General features: G+C 42.1%; 2 protein-coding genes across 2 annotated transcripts; one reads left to right on the forward strand and one right to left on the reverse strand.

Annotated features, from left to right (window-relative positions):
• Positions 1-14,621, reverse strand: pde11al (phosphodiesterase 11a, like). Its single transcript, XM_062466761.1, has 20 exons — positions 13,618-14,621; positions 9,448-9,606; positions 8,183-8,272; positions 7,848-7,988; positions 7,274-7,338; positions 6,997-7,117; positions 6,828-6,903; positions 6,672-6,739; positions 5,361-5,453; positions 4,516-4,566; positions 4,105-4,251; positions 3,889-3,996; positions 3,687-3,796; positions 3,519-3,609; positions 2,861-2,961; positions 2,532-2,609; positions 2,338-2,401; positions 2,161-2,235; positions 1,757-1,840; positions 1-1,645 (listed from the first exon to the last, which is right to left on the reverse strand). The coding sequence occupies exons 1-20, from the start codon at positions 14,389-14,391 to the stop codon at positions 1,313-1,315; spliced, it is 2,829 nt and encodes a 942-aa protein (XP_062322745.1). The 5' UTR covers positions 14,392-14,621; the 3' UTR covers positions 1-1,312.
• Positions 14,622-18,932: 4,311 nt separating this feature from the next.
• Positions 18,933-24,402, forward strand: LOC134023806 (sperm-associated microtubule inner protein 4). Its single transcript, XM_062466168.1, has 6 exons — positions 18,933-19,024; positions 21,821-22,011; positions 22,173-22,261; positions 22,381-22,555; positions 22,690-22,784; positions 22,928-24,402. The coding sequence occupies exons 1-6, from the start codon at positions 18,933-18,935 to the stop codon at positions 23,882-23,884; spliced, it is 1,599 nt and encodes a 532-aa protein (XP_062322152.1). The 3' UTR covers positions 23,885-24,402.
• The last annotated feature ends 1,206 nt before the right edge of the window (positions 24,403-25,608 follow it).

The following is a 25,608-nucleotide window of genomic DNA, read 5'->3' on the forward strand; positions in this document are numbered from 1 at the left end:
TGCCAATGCCTTTTATTTATAAAAACAGTTGAGGAGTACTGAACTGAGATCTGTCTAGCTTTTCTTAACAAGTTGCAGTTTTTAATTTTGAACATTACTAAATAGTGTGAAAAATGCCAATCAGGTTTCCCTCATAAATATAGAGCCTAATATATGAAAAATAATGGACTTTACTTGATGTATTTCAATGTAGATCTGTTTGAAAATATAAATTTGTGTCTGACTAATCCTTAGAAAAGTATATTACTTATTCATATGCTTTTTTTCCTCTGAAACCTCGTTCACCTCGTTTCTCTGTACAAAAAGTGAATAACTAATGAACAAAAACAAGGGAAATGGATAGAAACTGTGAGTTTATATTCTAGGAATAGTTCCCTAAGTGTCATGCAACGTCAATCTCTTGAAAACATAAAAAGTAAAGACTTCTAGGCGGATGTCTAGTACCAACAACAGCAGGATCCGAACCGCAAAATGCATACAAATGCATACACAATATTAAGATAATGCATGCTTAAAATTCACAAAGCTGTCTAGACACTAGCTGAGTGCATACACATTTAGTAATCTCAAGCAGCCAAAAGTTTGTTGTGGAGGTAACAAAGCCTGATGACTGGGCCTGATGTGACAGCTACAGTACTTCAGCAGCTGAGACATTAACATTCAGGAACAAGATAATGCTCCGGTCTACATTCACGATGAAAGTCTAAGTGGTAGAGAAAGAGAATTTCACAGTGATTCCCTAATGTTGGATAAAGGCATGAAGATGTGTGTGTTGTTGTTGCTGGCCTTCTTTGGTTTCAGCAATGGTCCAACAATAGGGTTAGTTAAACAGAAGACAGCAGTTTGAGCACTTGGACAGAATTATAACATTTCTCTCAAATAGCACACTGAAAATGTTAAATAAATTGTCCTTTCTGAATTAAACTGTGGAGAAGTGACGACACCCAATATGTTCTTTAAGTTTAAACTTTAGTTGTAAAGTTTTCAACTTTTTTAAATGATTGTGACGTCAAGACGACATTACAAATCATTAGACAGGCTGAATCTTGAATTTTCAATGTTAATATAAAGCTCTTTCAAAAAAAACAAAAAAAACAGTGCAGAATAAGAATGCCATGCCGATTACAGTAACAGAGCAATTCAAACTGAGCACACACAAGCTGACCCAAACAAACCTCTCCTTCTGATGTCACCTCTGCGCCTCCTGTCTCCCCCCTCAGCCCTCCTCTCTCCTTCCCTCTACCGTCTTGTCTCCTTCCCTCTATCCACCTTTCTCCTTCCCTCTGCGCCCCCTGTCTCTTGTCCTCTCTCCTCATACTTCCACTTCCTGCTCCTGAGAAGGCTGACCACACCTCCCATTCCCCTCTGACACAGTAGCGGCCTCGCACGTCAGATCCTGATCCGATTCTGTATTGCATCCAAATTCAGGGGGTTCTTCATGCTCTTGGTTATGGTTAAACTCTGAAACCTGATTGGTTTCTCCTCTTTGTCCTGGCTCAGGGTTTGGGCTGGCTTCAGGACTCTGATTGGATTCTGACGCCGTGCGTGTCTGCTGATAGGATGAGCAGAGCTCCTCCCACTTCCTTCTGTTGGCGTCTATACCATCCACCATGGGCTGCAGCTTCCTGTTGAGTTTCACCAGGGCCTATGGGGAGACGCAGCATAAAATAACTTCACACCATCCAAAAAGGTTACGTATAACCACCCAGAACAGACATGGTTATGATCAAGGACAACACACATCTGTGCTTCTTACCTGATAAAGGGGCTTGCATATCCCATCTATCCACTCCAGTTGCAGAGCAGGAAGCTCATCTTTCCGATTGCGGTCGAAAATGGCCTATGGAGAGGCAGAGAGCTTCTGTTATGCTCCAGCATGACAGCTTGGCAGCCCTAATCACTTCCCTAGCTGCGGTCCTTCTAGCCAACAGTAGCATATCAAAAGGATTGTGCACATCAAGGCCACAGTTTGCCACCCCAAGGGGGTGGGCAAGCCGAGTCTGGTGGCTCAGCATAACGAAAGATAAAAGTCTACATGTCTTTCATGCCGCGCTAGCCGTGAGAGGCCAACACGGTATTTAAACTTTCATAACTCTTCATTTAAATGCAGGGAATCAGAGGATATTTTGGGGACTTTGAAGGGTGCAGATCTGCCCTTACCGCTGGAGTCAGTTTGAGCTCAGAACGCTCCCGGTCACCTTGTTCAAAAAACTCACTGGTCACCAACTCCGCAACCTTAACCAAATATTACAATCCATTACCAAACAATGTGTCACCTGTAAAATACTGAAAGAATAATAGCTTTTTTGACACATTTTGATGTGGGATGTTCCGAACCTGTTTGGATATCTCCCAAGGGCGAGTCACTGCACCCAAGTCGCCCGCTGTCATTAGCATAGACCTGTTATAGATATCAAGATCAAGATATCAACGTGATTTCCCAGAGAAGACAGGACATGCTTCATGCTGCAGTAGCTTAATTAGGCTTATGAAGTGAGTTAATTATATAGAAAATAGAGAACAGTCTAGACCTCAGAAGCTCTCTGTGTGCCTCATCAGTCCAGCTGAACTCTCCTGACAGCACAAAGTCGAAGAACTTGGTCCTGCGTCTTTGTGAGAACAAATAATGGAGAGGACAACAGGAGAAACTTCAGAGAAATGTAAAACTTTGTTGAGTCTATATCACTCACATGAAGATAGGCCTACAGCATTTGAAAATAATTCTCTCAAAGTATTCAAAAAGATTTGTGTGAGTTTTACATCAAAGGGCACACATTCAAACAAACCTGTCTGTACAAACGTAATATAAAAAAAAATGTTAAACAGAAGTTGCAAGAACAATTTTTATTGAGCCACTTACTGGAAGTGCAGGGTGAGGTCTGTGGATAGGATTGCCTGTTTCAGCAGCTGCATCATGCTACTGTACTCTTTGGAGCAAAGGTTGGCAAATATGTTGTGACCCTGTTCAGACACAAGAGGCAGAGTAATACTGTTGCATTAAGAGGTTCAGTAAATAAAATAAAAAACAAATTGTCCTGTACACCAGAGAATTTATTATGTCGTGAGAACACTTCTTTTTGGCAAACTCCTCCATCTTTTAGCAGTGTTAATGAGGAATGGGAGGTTTCCTCAGGGCTCTGTTAAATAAAATCAATAAGGGAGCACAAAGCTCTGACCCAATCCTGAGGGAAATGATCTTAGATTACATTTGGAGTAAATATAAAGTGCACAGGACCATGTTATTGTCAATGTGGGATGCATGTATGTAATGATCAGTTTCTGCATAGGACAGTGTACATTTAAAACTGAAATCATACACATGAAAAGTAATGCCAGAGATAGATTATTTGAACCCAGAAGTATATTTTTTCTCTGTCCCTCGACAGTCTAATTTGTGAGACCAGAGACAGAAAATATTGCAGCGTGATGACCGTTGATTGGTCAGTGCTGGGTCAAGAGTGACCGGATTGGTTGCTATACAGGATCTGGTTGTGCAGAAGGGTCCAGATCTCATGTACCTCGCTCTGCAGGATCATGACAGCGTGGTTGAAGTGGTGATGCTCCAAAGTGGCTGAGGTCCCGTAGAGCAGTGCCAAAGCAGAGCCTGTCCTGTAGGGGGCGACAGAGCAGTGAGAAGAAACTTCTGGAAGAGGAAAACCTACCGTCGTCAGACTCTCCGTGCTTACTTGGCCTGGAAGGCGTTGTTAGTGCCGCGATGGTCTAAGTCATGGCAGAGGCAGCCCACCATCAGTGCCAGGGTCTCAGCATCTGACAGAACGTCCTGGAAACCTGCTGTCTGGGGTGAGGAAAGAGGGGAGAGGTGGGGAGGTCCAGAGACGTACTCAGGTCGTTAGATGCAAGGTCGTTGTCAGTGAGGAGGCAACTTACGGTGATCATGACAAACATGCACTGGGATACGTTGAAGGCATGTCTCCAGTTATGGTAGGCCACAGTGCGGTAGTTCTTCCTCACAGTCAGGAGCCAGCGACACAGGACCTGAGAGACAAGAAACCATCATTCAGGAAAAGCTTTTCTAATGCATTTCTAAAGAATAATTAAGAATTAAAGTATAAACACTAAATTGCCTAACATAAATGACCTCACATCATAGTCAATTTTGAACTTCTGGACGGCTCCCAGTTCCAGAAACATCCGGAGTGAGGCAGTTATCATGGCATCGTTGTCCAGGGAGAAGTCATTAAAGTGGAACTCATCTATTCCCAACTCACTGCTCAGGGGGATCTTGGCAGCCTTAGGGAGAGTGTCCAGAACTGTCAATCAACCAGCCCTGGTCTGGGACCAAGTGCAGCAGTAGACACATTTTCATGCTGCTTCAGAAATAATAGTTTATTAATATTCCAAACTGCAATGAGCAACCACTGATGGATTTTTAATTACACGTATCATTAATGTACAATACCCATGGGATTTTTGTTCTTGTTATTGAGGATCCGTATGTTTAAATGTTAGTATGTTAAATATTATCAAAAGTTATCCGGAAAATGTCAGTTGTACCTTGAGTCTGTCCACCTCAACCTTGGAGCAAGTGGCGTGGTAGGACAGCATCTGCCAGAAGACAAAACGACAGTCTCTTAGGAACACTCACAATAAACTTTTATACATATGTTCGTTTTGCTTGTACATTTAATAAACCCTAGACTGCAGATGCACCATCAGACAAGATGAGTTCTCAGTGGGTAGGATGTTTTCATCTGTTCTGCCCTACATCACTATTCCCATGCCAGGGATTTTACGCGGTATTGATCCAACATATTTTTCTCACTTCTCCTGCCAGATGTTCAGGATCAAACAGTTACACTGCGTTTCATAAATATATTTTAGCGGGGGGCATGTTCTGTTTTATTTAATTTGACTGTGACAGTTAGAGAGAGAGACAGGAGAGCCAGGGGATGACAAGCAGGAAATGGACCGAGCTGCAATCGAAGCTGGGGCCCTGCAGCAATGTGTCAACCTATGTGGTCCACTGTGAGCCACTGGGGAGCCCCACACTGCACTTATTAGGGGAATTTACAGAGAATCTTTGAGTTGGCGGTCAAAATTATTTTTCCAACTCTCCGAGTGCTTAATGTAACATTCTTTGTAATCTGGTAGAAATACAAACATATCTTGGCTTTGATGAGAGGTGAGCAGTGTGAGCACACTGTATCGATCATGAATTATTGAGGATGGCTGAAATATTTATGGTAGGGAGGCAGATCACTGTTGGCTGACAATAATATGTAGGTTGAGAATTGGGCACAGGAGATTGAGACCATAGAGTCTATAGATGAATATTGCATTGTGAGAGGTGTAGATGCAACACTAGGTAAGGTTCAACAGCAACAGTGATAGTGACTCACATCCAGGGCAACAGATTGCTTGGCCCATGTCTTCTTCACCTGGTTATACATCATGGTATTGTTGATGCCCAGCCCACAGAAAATTACAAATGCCTGAGGAGGGTAAAGAAAGATGAAAATTGAATGTGCCAGATGTCTACTCATACTGACATTACAGTTTTTCTCGATTGCCAACACACAAAAATTGTTAGTGTAAGCCATCCTCAAAAAAACATTTTGCCACTTCCCAGCAGAAAACATACACCAGTCTATAAACACCATTTACCCTTTTTTACACATTTCTCTGGTCCATTCAGATTTCTTTGCTAAAGTCTAAGCACCTCTCACTTTAAGATACAATTGTCACCATGTTGTCATTTAGAAAACACTGCCGTTCAATAAGCAAACTCAAACCAGCGCAATTCAAACATCCGTAACAAACAATTGTCCGTGTGTAAGCACTAATAACCCAGAATACTCAACAAGCAATCAGGAGATTGAAATTAATAAAAAGGGCAACAGGTAAGCTCATCTTTGTTTCGGAATCATGGATGCAAACATCTGAGAACGAGCTAAGAATGAGAGGAGCTGGACAAGTGGCCTGTGATGTTAATGAAAATCTCTGGCCTGACCCTGGTGGGAGACAGGATGCCGACCCAGAATGAACTGTTACAGTATTGTTATTACAGTACTGTAGCATACTCTTACCTAGGTGCTCTATGTTTCTCTCCTTGTTTTCTTAGCCTTCTTTGTTTTCCGCAAACTCCATTTTGGCGAATTTGTGTTGGTGTCTTACAGTAAATTACCGTGATCACTACAGTGACAAGCATGATTGTTCAACAAGCAATTGCAGTACGTTACCGTAGAATGTTTGACTGGAAAATCAGCATCTTGTAAGAAGGAAACATGTGGTATTTGTGTGATTGAATGATGTTGTGTCAAACATATCTGAATTTCAGGGACACTTGATAGTTATTGGTTCATGAAAACCTTTTGATAATAGTGTTTTCAATTCCTCCTAGCAGTGTCTGAAGTATTCAGAAGGTTGATTGTACTGGATGGTTTTGTGTGTAATTTGAATGCAAAGTTTGGTTTCGACTGCACAATATGCATAATATGGTTTTGACTATAATGCTTACTTTTGGGTAAAAACTCAAGTGTTTGGCCAAAATGGTGTGAGTATCAAAAATGCGTGTTTAGGGTTTTGAGAAAACGTAGTACACATTCAAGAAATTTGTGTTAGCAATTGAGAAAAACTGTAAGCCACAGAAAGGCACTATGCTTTCCTAATAATCCTGAAACAGAAGGAAAACAAGGAAGAATAAACGTCACCTCAAAAAGTCGTTGGTCTGCATCGTTGAACGTCTTCCTGTCTAGGCGATTAAGAATCTGTGCAACCCCTGGGAGATACAGTGAGTGTTATTCTAATTGACCATCTCTTGGGTGAAGAGAGTCGTTTTGGGGGGAATAACAGATGGGTCAACGTACCAATTATGTGGTGAGTTCGATTCCAAATGGGGACACACAACACTGATCTGATGTGGAACCCCGAGGCCTGATCCGCCTAGGGAGGGTAGAAAGCAATTACTCTGAGAACCCAAACTTGTGTGTGTGTGTTTATGTGTGTGTGTGTGGACAGTTCTGAGTGGGTAAGCACCTCGGCATCAAAACGAGGGTCCTGACACACGTCACTGATGTTTACAGGCAGTCCTGTGGATGCCACCAACTCAGCTATGCTGTTATTGATGAGCCAATCAGAACAGGACAGCTTCTCCATGCTGACTTTGTCAAAGAGACAGACGGACACAAGGCTCTCAAGTAAAGCCTGATATGTGACTGGGATGAGAACAGGTTCGTATGACTTGTCCAGTAACATTTTGATCTTAACTGAGCTAGTTTACTGTAAGTTGCACATCCCCAAGAGAGGACCTCACCTGATTTCGCGGTCCATATTGCACAAAGGAGACATGAGCTCAAAGGTTTTAGAGAACTTCACCACCTGCAGTCAAGTCAAGACACAACATAAGAATGAGAGAAGGGAAGGAGGAGGTAGACGTGGGGGAGGAGGAAGGGGGGCAGCAAGTGGGCCAGACTCAAATTACTTTAGTAAAAGGATGGGTTGATAAGACATGATGAGACAGCATAAACAATCCATAGACAAACGACAAAACCCAGCAACCCAGCAGGAGAAGGAGAGGTGGGATACAGAAAGAGAGGAAGTAAAAGCAGAGAAGAGGAGATAAGAAGAGAGAAAGGAGTGAAGGAGAGAGAGAAAAAAGGAGAGGGGGAGAAAAAGAAAAGAGGAGATAGACAGGGAGAGAGAGAAGGAGAAGGAGAGAGACAGAAACATTCATTGAGAGGCAAAGAGAAGAGAGACAAGGAGAGAGAGAAAGAGACAAGGAGGGAGAGACAGAGAGAGAGAGAGAGAGAGAGAGAGAGAGAGAGAGAGAGAGAGAGAGAGAGAGAGAGAGAGAGAGAGAGAGAAGGAGAGCTGAGCTGGGGTCTCACAGGCGAGTGGATGTCCTCCAGCAACAGCACAGAGCAGCGCTCGCACTGGAGGAGGGTCAGAGCTCTCTGCATGATCTTCCTCACAATCTTCTCCAGGTCTGTTTGCTCCTCAAACAGGTCATTCACCACCTCCAGCAGAGCCTGGGGGAACAACAGCCCTCATCAGCATGTGCTTTGACCTATTGATCACAGAGATTAATAAACTATTCTGTTGAACATTATATTACGGGTGTACAGTCATATCGTAACATATTTCCAACTAAATTTGTACACTCAATTCCAAATAAATATGAACCTGTAGAGTGAACTGAAATTAACAGTATAATCCTGCTCACCCTGCTCCTCTCATACTCCTTCCGAGACTCTGAAAACAATTTAGCATTGGAGATCGATATTCCGCAGAATGGTAGATACATTTGCAACACCTGATGGGAACAGGAACAGGATTTAGAGCAATTACGGTTATGACCCACAACCAGTGAATAATGGTCATAAAATGTAAATATTTTTTTATTTACAAAAAAGGAGCAACATGAGAATCTTCCCATTTCCCCTGAGGTCGGAACCATTGAAAATTCTACATAAATAAGAAAGCCTGTTATTTGAGGGAATCTGCATATTCTTTAATCCTCTGAGCAGGTCCACCTGATATCCTCTTGGGGTTTCTCCTAACATACAACAAACATACTGTAAAATTATATTTACTGTTTGTCAACCGTACACAATGGTATTGCCTTTGAATCTTGCTAGCATAACGTTACCTTTCGGGCTAATAGCTCACTCAGCTGACGTTGACAATGGAACTATTTTTTTCGTTGCGGAGGAACAATGGCGAAATAAACATGTTTTTAATCAATAACTTCGTGTTTAAATGTTAATTGGTCGACTATAAAATTGTTTTATAATAATATAATTATAATAAATAATAATATATAATATAAATTACTAATTGTCATGTTTAACATCATTTGCCCACCAGGTGGCAGAATAAAGTATGATTAAGTAATATAGTACTCGTGCGAGTGGGGTTGGTAAGGCCGAGTGGCGTCGGCAACAACACCCGTGGGAATATCCCTTACCAACCCCACTCTCACTTGTACTATATTACTTAATCATACTTTATTCTGCCACCTGGTGGGCAAATGATGTTAAACATGACAATTAGTAATGCACATAAAAGTAAAAAGCAATGTTCAAAAGGCCAATCTGTTCAAAATAGGCCTTCAGTTCTCAAACGGAATGTATTTACATAATATCACTTTCACTTGGATTTACAATTAAAGCATTTGGTTACACAAAGAATATTCTCCTTCTGTGGAAGGCAACATGTATTGGAGGACATTCTGTATAAAAACTGAAAAGAGGTTTTTAATGAAAGATGCTCAAAAACAGACTTGGTGGACTAGAGCACAGGTTATGAAGAGATGTTCCAGACAGTGTCTGAGTTTCTCTACAGAAAGAAAGAGGAGAGGATAGTGGTAGAGCATTTGCCAGAAGATCAAGAAGTTGAAGAAAGAAAAAAAAAACGAAATAACACTTATAATTTAAAAAAGTGTCTGCTAAATTATACAATAAAAGACAGACTAGACATCGCACCGACCTTCTCATCATCCTCAGTGAAAGGAGTGCCGATGGGGTTTTTGTTGATGGCTTGTACCACACCTATGACCTCCCCATCACTGTTACAAATGGTCATACACAAAATTGACTGGGTCTTGTAGCCTGTCAGCTTGTCTATCTCATCACTGAAGCGATGGTCCTGGAGAGATGGACAAAGAGACGGTAAACAAACAAATGTGCTGCACACAAGCACACTAGTCTTATTGCTTAAACATATTTCAATCAGATTCCTACTGCTGTGATATTGTATCTAGATTTACTTTACTTATTGACAAGGACATTTGACCCTTTACATGGTTTCAATGGATGACTTGGAGGGTCTGTTTCAGTATATAAATAACTAAGTATATGAGTGCTTTCAAATTGTCAGGCAGTGAGGAGGCACCTGGCACACAAAGTATATCTATAATAATGCCAGGAATCTGTGTATCTGTATCGGCGTACATTAGAATGGGTAGTTTCTGACGATTTTCTCAAGAACCGGGGACTCCGCAAAGTATATTTCGCATGTGTCCTTTTTATAATCCATGTTGTTTGACGTTGTTTAGATAAGAATTTCGCCATTTAAAAAAATAATTCGCTGCCAGTTTTGCACAACTCTATTAGCTAGCTAGACTAATGGCTCTGGACAACACAGTCACGTTTAGTGGTTTAGTCTTGAAAGACAACAGGAATTTGATTTTCATTGGTTTAGGCATCATCACTTGCTGGACAACCTTTCAAATTGCAATACACACGTTTTGGGGTACCCTAGCCTACTGTTATTTAGAAGCTAATTCGATTTTATAGTCTAACCATTTGGCCAGGTTAGTAGCGCTGACTGCTGGCATATAAATAAGCTGCTTTCAAATGGTTTTCTTTATGGATGAAATACTGGCAAGCTAACAGAACAATATAAAGTGGATACTTTCAGTATAGGTCAGTGAATTTTGTTACATAAATTAATATGTTTACGGAAGTCAAAACTGCCTGCACATTACAAATGTGCTACGACATTATAAACACCAGCTGCATCACGGACTTGGGCACTATTCGTACCACTTTACCCTTGGTTGTTTTTTTGAGGCATGGACATAGCGATCCACAAACGGGCCTACGACAGGAACAATGTTTGTACAAATGTAATCTCCTCGGTCAGTTGTTGTGTCTTATTTATGCGAACGTGATACAGCAAATACAAGACTATTTTACAGCATTGCATAGCACAAAGGTAAAAATACAAACGTTAATGTAAACAAACACCCCGTTAGGAAGAACTGTACATGCAAGCACTGTTAACCTATGGTGAATTAGGCCTACAATCATGACAACTGGCTCAGCCATTGCGCATGTAAGGACTTATTTTATGTCGTCGGTGGTTCGTTTGGTGGTAAGACAATTTAACAAAGAACCAATATAATACATTTTGATCAACATAACATAAGCAATTGATAACGTATGAGAAGACACCGCATTATCTACCTTTATACCATGGTCTGGGTGAATACTCGATTATGATTGGCTGCAGGGGTGTACATTATGTAAGGGATAATGCCGGACGAGGTATCCAATATCACCTGATAATGGACGATGCAGAGGCGTGAACCGTCCGACGCGCAGCGGAGGCATTATCCCACTTATACCATGGCTGCAGGGGTGTCCATTATCGGGTGATAACGGACACCTACTACCTCATCTCACATCCCATTCGCTATTCACCTCGCTAGTCAACCTACTTCAGACAGGCTGCGGCCAACACGACAGTAGCAGCAACTCTACACATGGCCGATTATTTTCTTCTTAAAAATCTAGATTTTATTTGGGGACAATGACATGGCTCGATAGCTGGCTAGTCATGTTGTTAAACATACTGTCAAATTATAATTACTGTTTGGAGAAAATGTCAACTTTAATGCGGTCATCTCTCATCCATTTGTTCGTGAAAATCTTGATATTGATTTTGGTACAGTGACATGGCTGGTTAGCTAGCAAATCTTATTGTCAAACATACTGTAAAATTATATTTACTGTTTGTCAACCGTACACAATGTTATTGCCTCTGAATCTTGCTAGCATAACATTAGCTTTCGGGCTAATAGCTCAGCCAAGGGAAAGCCGGTGTTGGTTCTAAGCTGAGCGGACTATAAAATATCAGAGTTGGCTAACGTTAAAAAAAGTACATTTTGTTTTGCAAAACGCTTGAAAACATAAATTAATGTTTGTAAAAAAAAAAACTTGGCAAGTGACCATGGTATAAGCGGGATAATGCCCTTCGAGGAAGCAACCGTCCAATATCACCTGATAATTATCAGGTGATACTGGACACCTCGACCAGGTCCGCGGTTTTCCCGCGGAATTGGGCTACTTTTGAAGTGTTGCCGCGGGTTGAATTTTTTGTCCGCTGGTTCGGGTAGATCTATTTAGCATGCAAATTACATGAATATATTAAAAATCCATATTTTAAATGAAATTATTTATACCCAAATCCTACCAAACTGACTCCAGATCAGCACGTACACACATTGACATGGGACAAGCCCTCATACACACACGCACTTTGCGTGTGCACACATGCCTAATGCTCTCAGTCTCCTGAGAAAACCTCCTGAAAACTGCTTTTAATGCTGGCTGGCATACTAAACATTTGGTGTTACTTTGTAGATATTACAATACATTTGGCAATGATAGCAATTCTGTTGGACTTTAAAAGCAGTGTATATGGTTTGGCAGGGGCATATTTTGAGTTCTGATATTGGGCTGGTTTCTGGGCTGGTTTTATTGGCCATTGGGCTGGTTTTGATTGGCCATTGGGCTGGTTTTGTCACACAGACCTGGCAACCCTGTATTGGACACCTCGTCGGGCATTATCCCTTTACATAAGGGACACCCCTGCAGCCAATCAGAATCGAGTATTCACCCAGACCATGGTATAACAGGTGATATACCTATAATTCCAGGAATCTTTGTGTGTTTTTGTGTTTTCCACCAATTTTATCACGGGCACTGTGCACTATCTATAGTTCAAGAAATCTGTATTTGTGTGTTTCACTGACATCTTAAGCACCAACTGCATCACAGGCACTGTGCACTAGTCAGTCTAATTCCAGAAATCTGTGTATGTCATCGACATAATCGCGGGCACTGTGCCCCATCTGTAATTCCAGGAATCTGTGTTTGTGCCACCAATTTTATCACGGGCACTGTGCACTATCTATAGTTCAAATAATCTGTATTTGTGTGTTTCACTGACATTTTAATCACTGACTGCATCACGGGCAGTGGCGATTTTAGACCCTTTTTAGGGGTGCTCAAGCACCCCTAAAAAAATTATCATTTAATTAAAATGAATGTTTATTATCATTTGATGCTGGTAGTTCATGAAGGGACATCCTTAGTTTTTTCATTCATTCAATATTTTGCATAATAATAAATAAATGTATTAATTGTTATCCAGTGAAATTAGGGATTTATTAGCAAGGGGGTTTAACACTTTTGCAAGGAACTGTATTCATGTCACATTCTCATTGGGGCTGAGCACCCCTAAAGGTCTGATCCTAGAATCGCCCCTGATCACTGGCACTGTGCATTAGTTGCTCTAATGCTAACAACAACTGTATTGTTGTCAGAGAGGATTTGAAACATGATATGGCTGGTCTCCTGCACGCTGAGGAGAGCTCCATTAGCATCAGTTAAAATCACATGGGCCTGGTCTATCACGAATATCGTGTATCCGCTGCGAGAAAGCCCACTGTGTCTGCCGTTGACATGTATTGCAGTAATGGACGATGGGAGCACCCGCCTAATGTCCCCATGTGTGGCTCTCGCTCAACTGTGTAAGCGAGTCTGTTTTTCAGTCAATGGAGCGACTGAGTTTTTAATATTGAACTGCACTCTAACCTAATTGTAATAATTATGCAACAGTACTTGCTCTATTACATTGAGTTTTCTTAAACCTGACACCCGATGTGCATTCTCGTGCGTAAGCTTTGGAGGAAGGCTCAATGGAGTAGCCTACTGTTAAGGCAGTTTCCAAGAGACACTTGTGTCCACGTGGAGCCGTGTGTACATTACGTTAACATAAATATTTGTAATCTATGAAATAAAGGTTTTATAAATAGTATCTAAAATATATATAGTGTCAATGTTTGCGGAAAAGGTCACAAACATTTACCTCATACGCGTTAGGGATGTTTACTGTCTCCCCGTGCTCAGCCACATATCCGATTATCCCCTTTCCCCATGGCACCTGGACTTCGTTCGAGTTCAGAGTGCTCGAGGAGGGTCGTACGGTGGTGCCTGAGTGAACATCAAAAAACTTTGACACGAGTGTCCTCTTGTGCGCGGGGCCCTCAACAAGAAATAATGAACACCTGTCTGCATCCACAAGAATGCACACGTTAATCAGTATCTTATAACTCAAATTGGTCATATCCAGGTCATTGGAAATATCCTTAACCAACTCTAGGAAAAACTCTCTTTCATTGGTCTCCTTAAGTCTGTACTTATAGTCAATGGCACTGGATGCATATTGTGGCACATTGACCCTGGACTCGAGCAGGGCGCTTAGAATGTGGGCAGTGGTCGGAGGCAAGGAGCTGGCTTTCCGCAATAGTGCACGGCGTCTCATGCTGGACTGGGAATCGTGTTCACTGAGACTGACATGCTCGTCGTAGGTTCTGTGCGCGGTCATAGCTTTGGACCTGGCAAAGTTACGTCGGAGCTCCATTTGGGACGAGCGGCGACGAAGTCCGTCCGGGTTAGACGTCCAGAGAGAGTCCCTCGGAGCACGGCGCTTCTCCTCAGCTATGGAGACTTTTGACGGCTGATGCTCCTTCAACCACCTGCTCACTGTATCGCATTTTCCTTTACGGATAAGATATTCTTCGAAGAGATCCGGGTGGCAATCTAAAAAAGCCTCCACATCCGAGAAGTCAAAAGCAGTCATGGTGAAACTCAAAAGAATAGAAACATTAAATGCCAGTGCTGTGTCAGTTCATGAGATCGTCTCAGCCGGTAGTCCAAATATTGATGGTAATGCCGCTTCAAATAGTTCATTTATTCACTGTCCATTTGAGCCAATCCATCGTCCTCCTCTCTGAAAGGCTTCGAGCAGAGATTGTCAGGGAATAAAATAAATTAATAAATCCTGGTTTGTTGAGACCAAGTGGATGACGCCGTACTGCAAGCAGAGGGGGCAGCTGTCAGTCAGGTGAGACTGAGCAATAGCCTAGGGAATTCTGTAAATTCATGCAGAGCTAGAAACGCCTGCATCTAACAAAAGAAGGGAAAACTAGATACGGTTCTGTCTGTTTTATATACTCAAACGGGAGTAGAGTGAACACGAGAAATATGTCAATTGCTTCAGAGAGGGAGAGATAGGAAGAGAGAGAAAAAGATAAATAAAATTCATCCCACTATTTGCACACTAGCCGAGTTTCAGTAGCTAACACTTTATAAAACAGATAAACAGCCCCCCTTTGAGTCCCAGCTATACAGGTTGGAAGTTTGGAAGCACACTTGGTTTCTATGGCGTTTTACAAGTATGATTACTGCAGTGGCGGTTCTAGACAAATTTTACTGGGGGGGGCATTTAAACATTAAATACTTTAATTTTGCTTTACATTAAAATCATACAAACGGCTCTGGCTCTCCCTCTTCCAGCTCCTCAGCTCTCTCAATACTTTGATATGTTTCTCTAACTTTTTTATTTACTGGGGCAAAAAAAGGCTGCAATGTCCCTTCTTCGTTTCATGATGACTACTACAAGAAGAAAAACGTGTAATTTTTTTTTTTTAAGTCAGCTCAGGGGAGGCCACAGGGGGGGCCAGGGACATTTTTACAGGGGCGCTGGCCCCTGTAGGCCCCCGTGTAGAACCGCCCCTGGATTACTGTTAATCGTTTTTTTTAATTAAAGTGCCATAACTGAGATCTCATAACCAAAGGCAGCTGTTGCAACACTGCAGCACAAAAACAGATGATTGAAACCAAATTGGGTTATAACTTTTAGTTCTGCAGCATACAGCAGGTCATCAAAGTGTGCAAAATGTTTTCTTATAAAATCAATCAGTGAGATCCACTGCACAGTTTTTCAATAAAGCAAAGGCAAAAATACGTTTCAAACAATAGTTCTGGCATTCCACAGTCCATTTGAAAAGACCTACCTAAATACTTGACTTACAGTGCCCACGACATAGTATAGCATTGTATTCTTGGTGCTATTCAGTCTACCTTGCAGTTATCAGTGACCTTGTGTCGCAGACAAGCGAAACGTATTCCACAAGTACCGTAACTATTGGTTTTATATGTTCATCTCTCTCTTTCTCTCTCTCTCTCTCTCTCTCTCTCTCTCTCTCTCTCTCTCTCTCTCTCTCTCTCTCTCTCTCTCTCTCTCTCTCTCTCTCTCTCATTATGTAATTCCTCTGTCCATCTCATTCCCTCCTCTTTCTCTCTGTCATCTTCTACCCCTGTCTCTCTCTGTGTTAGTCTCTCTCTTTCATATCTCTCCATCTCCATCTCTCTCTTTCTTTCTCTTTCCCTCTGGCCTGCCACAGATTCACTTCACTAAAAATTCACTTTATTCTCCTGGAAACTAGTACAGTTCTGATGCTTTGAGCCGCCAGGTTTCTTCCACTTAGATGGAAGAGGGTACCAGGAGTGACTGTGTGTGTCTACAAACCATGCGAGTTGGTTGTTATGAGGGAGGCACAGGCTGTTATAAAATGGTGAAACATAAAAAAAATGTTGATTTTCTGCAATACGAACACTTATCGATGGAACGGTTAGGTCGTGGACCTCTATTTTCTGTTGACGATTCAAATGCACTATTGCACTAACTAGCGGGGCTGAATTTCATCATTCTGTCAAGATAACGATGGTTTTCCAGCGACCATGCATCTCAAGCATGCTTAATGAGGCCTGATAGAGAATCAGTGATGCGCTCTTGAACATTGGTTCGCAGCCCCGGAGCGATATAGTTTGACACCAGTGAGCTAATCAAACTGCCTTTCCATAATAACGGAATATTAACAAGCAGCCAGAGGATAAATCACTGCAGGCAGTGGCACATTTATAATGCAACAGCAGGAAATTTAATCCGGAGCAGCTTTTCCGCAGAGGCAGAACAGGGTAATTGGTCACTGGACTTGTTTTGGGTCTGTGATAAATCTCTGTATTTTGCTGAGACTTTGACCAAGATCCCATGAGAGTCCCAATTAAGAAAGCCAATGCTGAATACGGTTCTTGAAAGAGCCCACAAATAAGTAAAGCTGCTTGGCAAGCAGTCCATGTTAAGTCCAAAGAGACAGTTGTATTGATTCTTGTGCGGGCTAATGACGTTGTTTGAGGTGAACCTGATGGGCAGGAGTTTGACATACTCGTCCTAGCCAACGCCTAGATAACCAACAGAGGCACAAGGTGTCTAATGCGAGAAGTAGGCCTTAACGTAACAACAACAGAAGCGACTACAACCTCAGTAATAATAGCCACGTTAACGCTGGCATGTAAAATGAGTTGTCGTCAATTATCAAAATAAACAATTTACTGTTGGCGCAATGAAAAGTAAACTTTTCTGTAAATCTAACCTGCAATGACCGACTTCAGCACCATGGAGAGCAGCAGCAAAACTTGCAATGTAACGCCAAATTCCCAATGCTGTCTGTTGTAATGCAATCCATTCCTGAATGTGTTTTCCGCTGCTTCAATAACTAAAATATCCAATTGTCACAACTGGTATTCTTTTAACTGGCAATACAGCCGGGTGTAGTCACCGTATAGATTACATTATCTATTAAGACGAATGTGAGCAAAGTTCTAAGTGTAATGAGACCAGTTCCCTTTCCGTTCTCTGACCTAATTGCCTCTAGGAATAAGGTCAGTACGAACTAACCCTTTTCTGTTTTACAGCTTGATTAGCCTGTATGCATTTTAAGACACACATTCTGTGAATGGAGACTTTTGCATGCACATAGGCTACTAATGAAGCAGGTTAATCCAGGTGTGACAAGGGGACTTGGTGCCATGCATTCATACTGTAGTTCGATGCAGTGGAGGAACATGAGTAAAGTAACAAGACACCTACACTGAGGTAACTGTGTCATCAGACTCTGACCTCTGGGCCTGCTTGGGTTTCAGTCTTTGCTGAGGCTCTGCAGACCTCTTTGTGCCATTTCACCAAACTGTGACCCTCTATCATTATCATGATTGAGAGCTGATGACACCACACTCTTGGTTTTCTGCAGTGATTGCTCTCTCGGGGCTATCAAACATTTTGCTGTGGACATACGCTTTAAATCTATTTGTTCTTTCTCCATCACTTCTCTTCCATGACAGGATATGACTAATTCCTAAACAAATGTGGCATAGCTGACAGTACAACAGCAGCCGGCGTGCCTCAATGGAAAAATGTAGGGGGCCGATTACAGTGGATGCCTCACTCAGTACTCAGGGTCTCACACCCCATCTCCTACCACAGCTCCACATAAACTGTGTGCTCACACAGCCCTAATGAGCTTGCTATGGATAGGGTGTCACTCAACCAGATCCTGTTGCTTGTAGTCCAGTCGTCACAATGGCCAGTCCAGGGATCCAAGCACACAGACACGGAGGAAAGGGTCTGTTCCTGTCTCCCATTCAAACCACCCCTGATCCACGTGAACCAAGAGGACTACCTGCCCCTGCTGGAAGACCTTCTCCAGCATCAAGGCATGCTCTCCCCCTCAGAGCCCCATCACTTCAGGACTACATCTCCCTCCTCCAACGGCTGAAAGAGGAGACATCCTGTACCCTTTTACTCTGACAGGAATATATATGGGGAAGGAGCAACCATGGTATAAGCTGCACTCTTCTCCTTATCTACAACTGGCTCTTCACCACTGACACGGTAAGACAACATGGAGATGTAGCTCCCTTTGGATGACATGACACAACAGCACATTACATTCAGGTCTTCATAAAATGTACAATTGCTGTGAAAAAGCTGCCATACAAAGGTAGTCTGCCCTTGAAATTTGTACAGGTCAAAACAGATCATGCTGATTAGCCTTTGTTTAATTATAACATCCTAAGTGGTGTCATTCACAATAGCCCTAGGCATGCTTTAAGTCATATTCATCAATCAATTTATTCCTTTGACCTTTCAAAAGTAATTGTCTATTCATCACCAAAATAATACTCTAACCACTTAACAACTTGAATCCCCCTGTAAGATCATTCTCCCAAAACTTCACGTAAGATAAAACTCACACCAACAATTGATATTATGGAACTGGTACGAATTTACACAAACATCTTCAGCAATCAAATTCACAATAAGACAAATGAGAACACGCAGTCAAGGACCCTATTGGTGCGAGTCTGAAAACCCCCAATGTTCATCTCAGCATCAGAGGTTCTCATCCTTCTCCATACTGTCTTCCAGAGAGCTCAGCAGAGTTCCAGGTCTACGTTAGGTATTCAGGGACAGACAGACCTGGGAGACCTAGAAGCCAGATGGCATCCAGAAGCTCCCAGAGGAGTCATCACATCCCGGCCGTCGTCAAGGGTCATCGCCACTTCAGCTATGGAGGCGCCGCTCTACCTGAGTACTCAGAAATCCCACCACCATGAGCCTGGGGGACTCAGGAGCATTATCCAACCATCAACACACACACACACACACACACACACTTTACACCAGTGGCGGCTGGTGAAATTGGGAAGGACAGGAGGAAAACCAACCCACTGCGCCATGTTATTTTACACTATTTGGCTATTTCTACTTTCTTACGTTTAAGTTATGTCATGTTCAAGTGTAGCAATAATACAACTAGCGACCTAATGCAAATTTACTATACAACTAAGGAAAGGTAATTCACCCTAAATGTATCCCCATATTAAATCATATATCATAGGCCTGTATTACAACACAAAGGATATATTGTATATAATTATGTTAAGTTGGATGTCCAACAGGCTTGATCCTTTCCTTTGCTGCGTAATCCAAGCCAAATAATCCACAAGTGATTCTTCCCCATCCCACTCAATGCGTCAATGCCTTCCTGTGACCAATAACAGATTAACATGAAAAAAGAGAGATCTCGCCCTAGCGCTCTTAATACCGGAGGACAGCAGTAGCCTGTCCTCCTTTTCCTCCCTCCTTCACACAGCCCTTTCCCCATTGCCTGTAGGTGACAGTGTTAAAGCATTTTAACCAAAATGTCAATAACTAGTGCACAGTGTCCATGATGCAGTTAGTGCTTAAGATGTCAGTGAAACATACAAATACAGATAACTTGAACTGTAAATAGTGTACAGTGCCAGTGTTAAAATTGGCGGCACACAAACACACACACACAGATTCCAGGAATTATAGATAGGGCACAGTGCCCGCGATGATGTCGCTGACAAACATATTTCTGGAATTATAGATAGAGATAGTGCAGTGCCCGTGATGCAGCTGGTGATGACAGTTCATCTCATTGGCTTTGGTACCTATATTTCTCAGATCACAATTGAAATCCTCTGTCATCTATGAAATACTTGTTCAATCTCCACATCTATTGTAGTCACTTATGCACATCATAAAAGCTTTTTCTCATTATTTTAAACAAATTGCCAATGCTCTAGTACATTCATGCAAATGATAATGTAGCCTTCATTTGTCTGCTGTTTGCTACGTCATCAATTGCTAATGTTATCTTGATAAAAATGTATTATATTAGTACTCTGTTAAATTGTCTTACCACAACAAACATCTAGAAATTTAGTTCTTAACAGAAGTCTTGCACAATGGTTTAGCCAGTTGTCATGATTGTTGTCCTAATTCACCATTCAGCGCTTACATGTGGCTGTAAAGTTCTGCCTAAGAGATCTTTGCTATGTTTACATAAACGTTTGTATTTTTTACTTATAATCATAGCTATGCAATGATGTAAAATAGTCTTAAATAAGTCACAACAACTGACCAGTAAATTCGTACAAACATTGTTCCTGTCCTAGACATCCCAAGTCCAGACATCCCAACATGCAGAGACTCATTTCAGGGAGGTGGCTCCCCTCCCCCCCCCCCCCCCCCCAGGACGCGATACGGACGCATAATGTACCCCCTAAAACAGGACGTAACGTATTTGTGAATTGTCAATTGAAAGGTTGTCCAGCAAGTGATGATGCTTGAAATGCAATGAAAATCAAATCCCCTAACCCTAGGCTAAACTGTGGACTGTGTAGTCCAGAGCCATTAATCTAGCTAATAACCTTCCAGCTGCACCTACTGAAATAAACCTTCCACTTTAAATGTTGTCTTTTTCATAGTTAGCTAGCCAGTATTTCATAAGTAAAATGTTCTCGTATTTTCTGTATCGCATTGACATAAATAATATTGTTCATGTCTTATGCCTCTTTTTGGCTCGCTATTTCTATATAGTTTCGGCTCGAGCTAGCTCAGTGCAGCTCAGTCAAATCAAGATGGCTGAGTCCAGAGCAAAGAGAGCAAGCCAAACTGGCTGCAAAATATTTTTATAAAATGTCAAAAAACGTATCCAAACAACGTCAATCGCGGCACTGCACTCCGTTGGATTATATAATGTACACCTCCAAAATATGAATACTGCAGAGTGCCCAGTTCTTCAGATAATCGTGGGAAACTCGCTGCCCTAAAATCCCATTTACACAGATACACAGACAGATACACAGATTGACACACACATACACACCCACACAGATATTCCCTAGCATTATTAGAGAGATGGATTTTTTCCAAAGAGAGAAATTATTTGATAAATTATACTAAGATTTGGTAATGGTTTATTTCAACCTTTTTTTTATTTTTATTTTCCTCTTTCCTTAAAAAAATAGAGGAGCAACCTCCTCTGCCTCTATAGACCAGCCTCCACTGCTGTACACATAGGCAAAAAGACCTTGCATGGCAGCAGAAAATTACATTACAGTATATCCCCTTCGTTCCATGTTTCTAAGACTCTATAACTTCGGAATTTATGTCTAAAGTACATTTGGAGTATATCCATTTTATTATTCTGATTGAATTACATTTGCCGTTCAGGAATGTCACCATTCGGCAGTTCTACGACATCACTCCCACCAAAAGAAGTAACGTCCGCCTTAATGATGAACTGTAGGTAGATTTTTGCTGTTGCAGCACAGTAAACTGATTGACAATGTTTTCAAACTTTAGTTCACATATGTATGTGACACAACATACATTACACATTATTTGTATTGTACAGTTTGAAGCTAATAATGCACATTTCCATCCATAGTATTCCCAAACCGACTGAAATCAACCTTGCGTACGTATAGTATTATCATAGCATAGATAGGTCATCTTTTTGTCTTACATTGTCTTCACATCGTCTCTAACACAGTCTCTGTCTCTGTACCAGAGAGAGGATGATCCAGGTTCCCATTCCAAAGGAACATCCGTATCAGTCCCACATCTCCCGCTTTGCCTTGTTTCCGACCTTCCATTCTCCAGACGACCCAGACACGGGCGTACGAGCTGCTTCCAGACAACCCCTCAACCCCCTCATACCGTCTAGTGCTCCAGAAGTTACGGTGCTGAGCAAAACTAAAGGTGAGGATACTGTGTGGTAGAAAGAGACACACGCAGAGATAGAGACAGGGAGAGAGAGAGAGAGAGAGAGAGAGAGAGAGAGAGAGAGAGAGAGAGAGAGAGAGAGGGAGAGAGACAGAGAGAGAAATCTCTCACGTTTTAAGATGAGTACCTCATCTCAGGTGGTCCATACCGTAATGAAGTGTTGGAGGTGCCCATGACGGCGAGGAAGAAAGCCATGGCCTGGGCTGGGCAACATGGCTTCTTGGATGTGAGCATGAACAGCATCAACTGACTTAACGGTACAATAACAACCAATTCTTTCAGATTGAGGTGAAATGTCTTGTAACTTTCTCGTTCTGTCCACATATTTGTTCCTCTGGGTGTTAGCACACCAAGCCAGTGATGGATGAGAGCCAGACGTTCTACCCCAAGCCCCAAAAGACAGTGCTCCCAAACTCCATCCTGCGAGACACGGACATGACTCTGTCAGAACGGACAGCCAACATCCTCCATAATGTAGTGAAGTCACACTGGATCACCTCCTACCAGATGAACTTCACAGGTAGAGCTCCCATACAGACGACAAGGCAGAAACATTGGGAACATGGAAACTGTGGCGCTTAACAGACCGCATAACCTTCTCACGTGTTCAAGGGAATGAAGTAGAAAGTTGTATTCTGGTGATCTTTCCTTCAGGGTCAGGACCTGCAAATCCCTTAAGGATGGATGACTTCCATGAAAAAAACATTGAAATGATATCTGGCAACTTGACTCCATACAGTGCTCAGCTGGTACAGTATAAATACAATTAGAGCACATGAAATATAATGTACTATGCATTACACCCCCCCACCACCACCACCCCAACTGAGTTGGTTAAACAATATTACTGTATGCTCCCTTGTAACTCTTAACCTGTGTTTGTCTTTCTCAGAGAGAACGATCCCATCCAGTCATGTTGCCCACCATTCCAAGAGACGGCCGTGAGGCTAGAGTTAGGCAAGGACACCGTGCTTTGAAAAGCACCTACTGCCCTCCTGCCCTCACCCTTGCTGAACCCCTGAATGCTAACCATATTTCCACCCAGAACCCAGAGCTTCTGGGAGCCCGGTCACAACATCCAGACCCCATTGGGAAGAATGGCATTGCAGAGGAGATGAACGGTATACACCCAGCCCCCAGCCCTGTTAGACCTGGGCAGACAGACAGGTCCGGGATCAGGCCCAAGCATCTCCACGAGGCAGGACTGTGGTGTGAGACTTGTGGGGAAGAGAAATGTGTCTGTCAGGGCAGGGAGCCTCACGTGCGCAGGTCCGGGCCACAGAGCAGCCGGGCCACCAGAGCCTCCCTAGGAGCGGTGGAGAAGATCACAGACACAGAACGCTCTCTGGCATTGTACAGCCGACAGCTGCCACACTTCGTTCCTGAGATAGAGGGTGCCATAGTTGACACCCGTGAGGTGACACGTTATGAAGACGTTCCTGCAGGCAGGAATCACAATTACACACTGGGGGGCAACCTGTTCAGCCTGACTGACCCAGTATTAGATACCAACATAAAGGCAGTGAAATTAGATAGTGAGGGTTCTTCAAAGCAAGTTGTAACTAACAACTGGCCAGATAGAGAGTTCCCACGCAGCATCTCCAACCCTTGCATCCAACCACGACCGCCTGCTCTGGCCTCTGCTCAGCAGGGGAGGAAGACTGGACGAGTGCCCCTGGGCCGCTCCCATTCATCCCTGCTGGAGCTCCAAGACTCATTCAGCAAGACAGAGGTCCACCAGAGGCTCCACAGCACCTTCCAGGGGGCCACGGCGGACCTGCGCCTAAACACCTCCACTGGAAGGAAACACCAGTTCTACGGTCTTAATTGCTATTATTTTAATAACTGAGTTGGGTACTTGTGTCATTTAACCCAAAGAGGTCACCACTGTGGCAGTTTTTCTTCTTGTTTGGTAAACATTACCAGTATATCCACCACAATGTTATTCAGTTTCTTCTTTGCTTACTGTTTTCAAGGGATTTTCAATAAATAAATAAAGAATGTTAATGTGTTTTGTGAATACATGTAGACTTTTTGTACCCAGTGGCTACTCAAAGTTTATTGTGTACACAAACACTTCCATTTTTAAGTCAGCTTTGCTAAGCAATGAATGTCAGGAATGACGTAAAATAATGCTTCAACTGTTAATGAACCACCCGTACTTGTTTGGGAGGAAAAGATACAGCCTTTATTAAAACAAATCTACTGCAAAGGTCTTAAGACAAGGATGTAAAAAAACACCAATGACATTTCATACAGTGTTAAACACAATATATTTTTTGAAATATATCTAAACAGATGTCAAAAACGATACCACGTGTTTTTAATAAAGTACAGTCACACCCTAGAAATATTCTTAAATGAGTAGAGGATTCACATTGTTTCAAGGCACTGCAGATGTGTCTAAGAAGGAGGAATGCCTTTTCACTACTGTTGCACTCAGAGTGACTTTACACAAAAGAACTTTCTTCTTCCAGTGAGTCATCCTTGAGCTGGGCCGATGTCCTTGAGTGGTGTTCTGCTTTTCATATTCTCTGAAAGACCTCATACTCATATGGAAGACCACATAGTCATGCAATGTGCTGGGTATTGTACGCTCTTGCAGTACTGTACATTTTCTACAACTAGTATATAGAACATGTGTATTAGTCTCACTACACAATGCTCGTATGTTCTTTTGTAATTAAATAGCATATTTTCTTAAACAGTCTTTGTGAAACTATTTCATTTGATTGTGCAAGAGTCACATGTATATTTCACTGCCTGACAGTATTACATTGAGTGTGTACTTCTGGTTTAATCAATTGTTTTTGTCTGATTTTCTTCCACACAAGACCCACACACCTTTTTCCAACAATCAGCGATTTCAACGTTGTCCATTAGATGGCAGCACATGTATAAACAATGGTCATTTTACAACAGGATCTCAGCCATTCTGAGGATCTAAGGCCACATATTTCATTCTCTTCAATACATGATGTCTAATGACCCTCAGTTCATTAATCAAGTGATCTTTTGTCTTAATGAGACAGGAATCACAGTTATCCAGAGATCTCCAAAGGTTTCATGTTCCAATTATGAATAAGCTCTCATGTTCATTTTAATGGGTTTGTTATGATGTTTCTTTATGATACCGCAAAGTATAAGTATTGATTCATGACGAAGAATAGGTGGTGTGACCGTGTGGGAATGAAAACATTTAGTCTGGGTGTTGCATGATGCTTAATCAAGTCTGAATCTATACTGTTGAATTGAGGGAGTAATCAGGATGAGACTATTGTGAGTCTATGTGTTACCAATTGCCTCACATAATTTAAAATGTTCACAATTGAATGACCATTGAACTCTCAGGCTTGAGGCACGTGATTGCAAATGACAAAACACATTATCTGTGTTTAATGAGCTAATGTCACCACACCTTGACAGAAAGGTCAATGCCCTTATATAGGATACCATCACACAAGTAAACTGACACGTTGACAAAACCATAGGCTATATTAAATTTTTAGTTTTTAGTATCTTTGAGATAATTGGACAGCATATCTGAATATCACCCAAAACAGTTGAATTCTG

This window comes from Osmerus eperlanus, chromosome 7, assembly GCF_963692335.1.
Source record: "Osmerus eperlanus chromosome 7, fOsmEpe2.1, whole genome shotgun sequence".
Lineage (NCBI taxonomy): Eukaryota > Metazoa > Chordata > Actinopteri > Osmeriformes > Osmeridae > Osmerus > Osmerus eperlanus.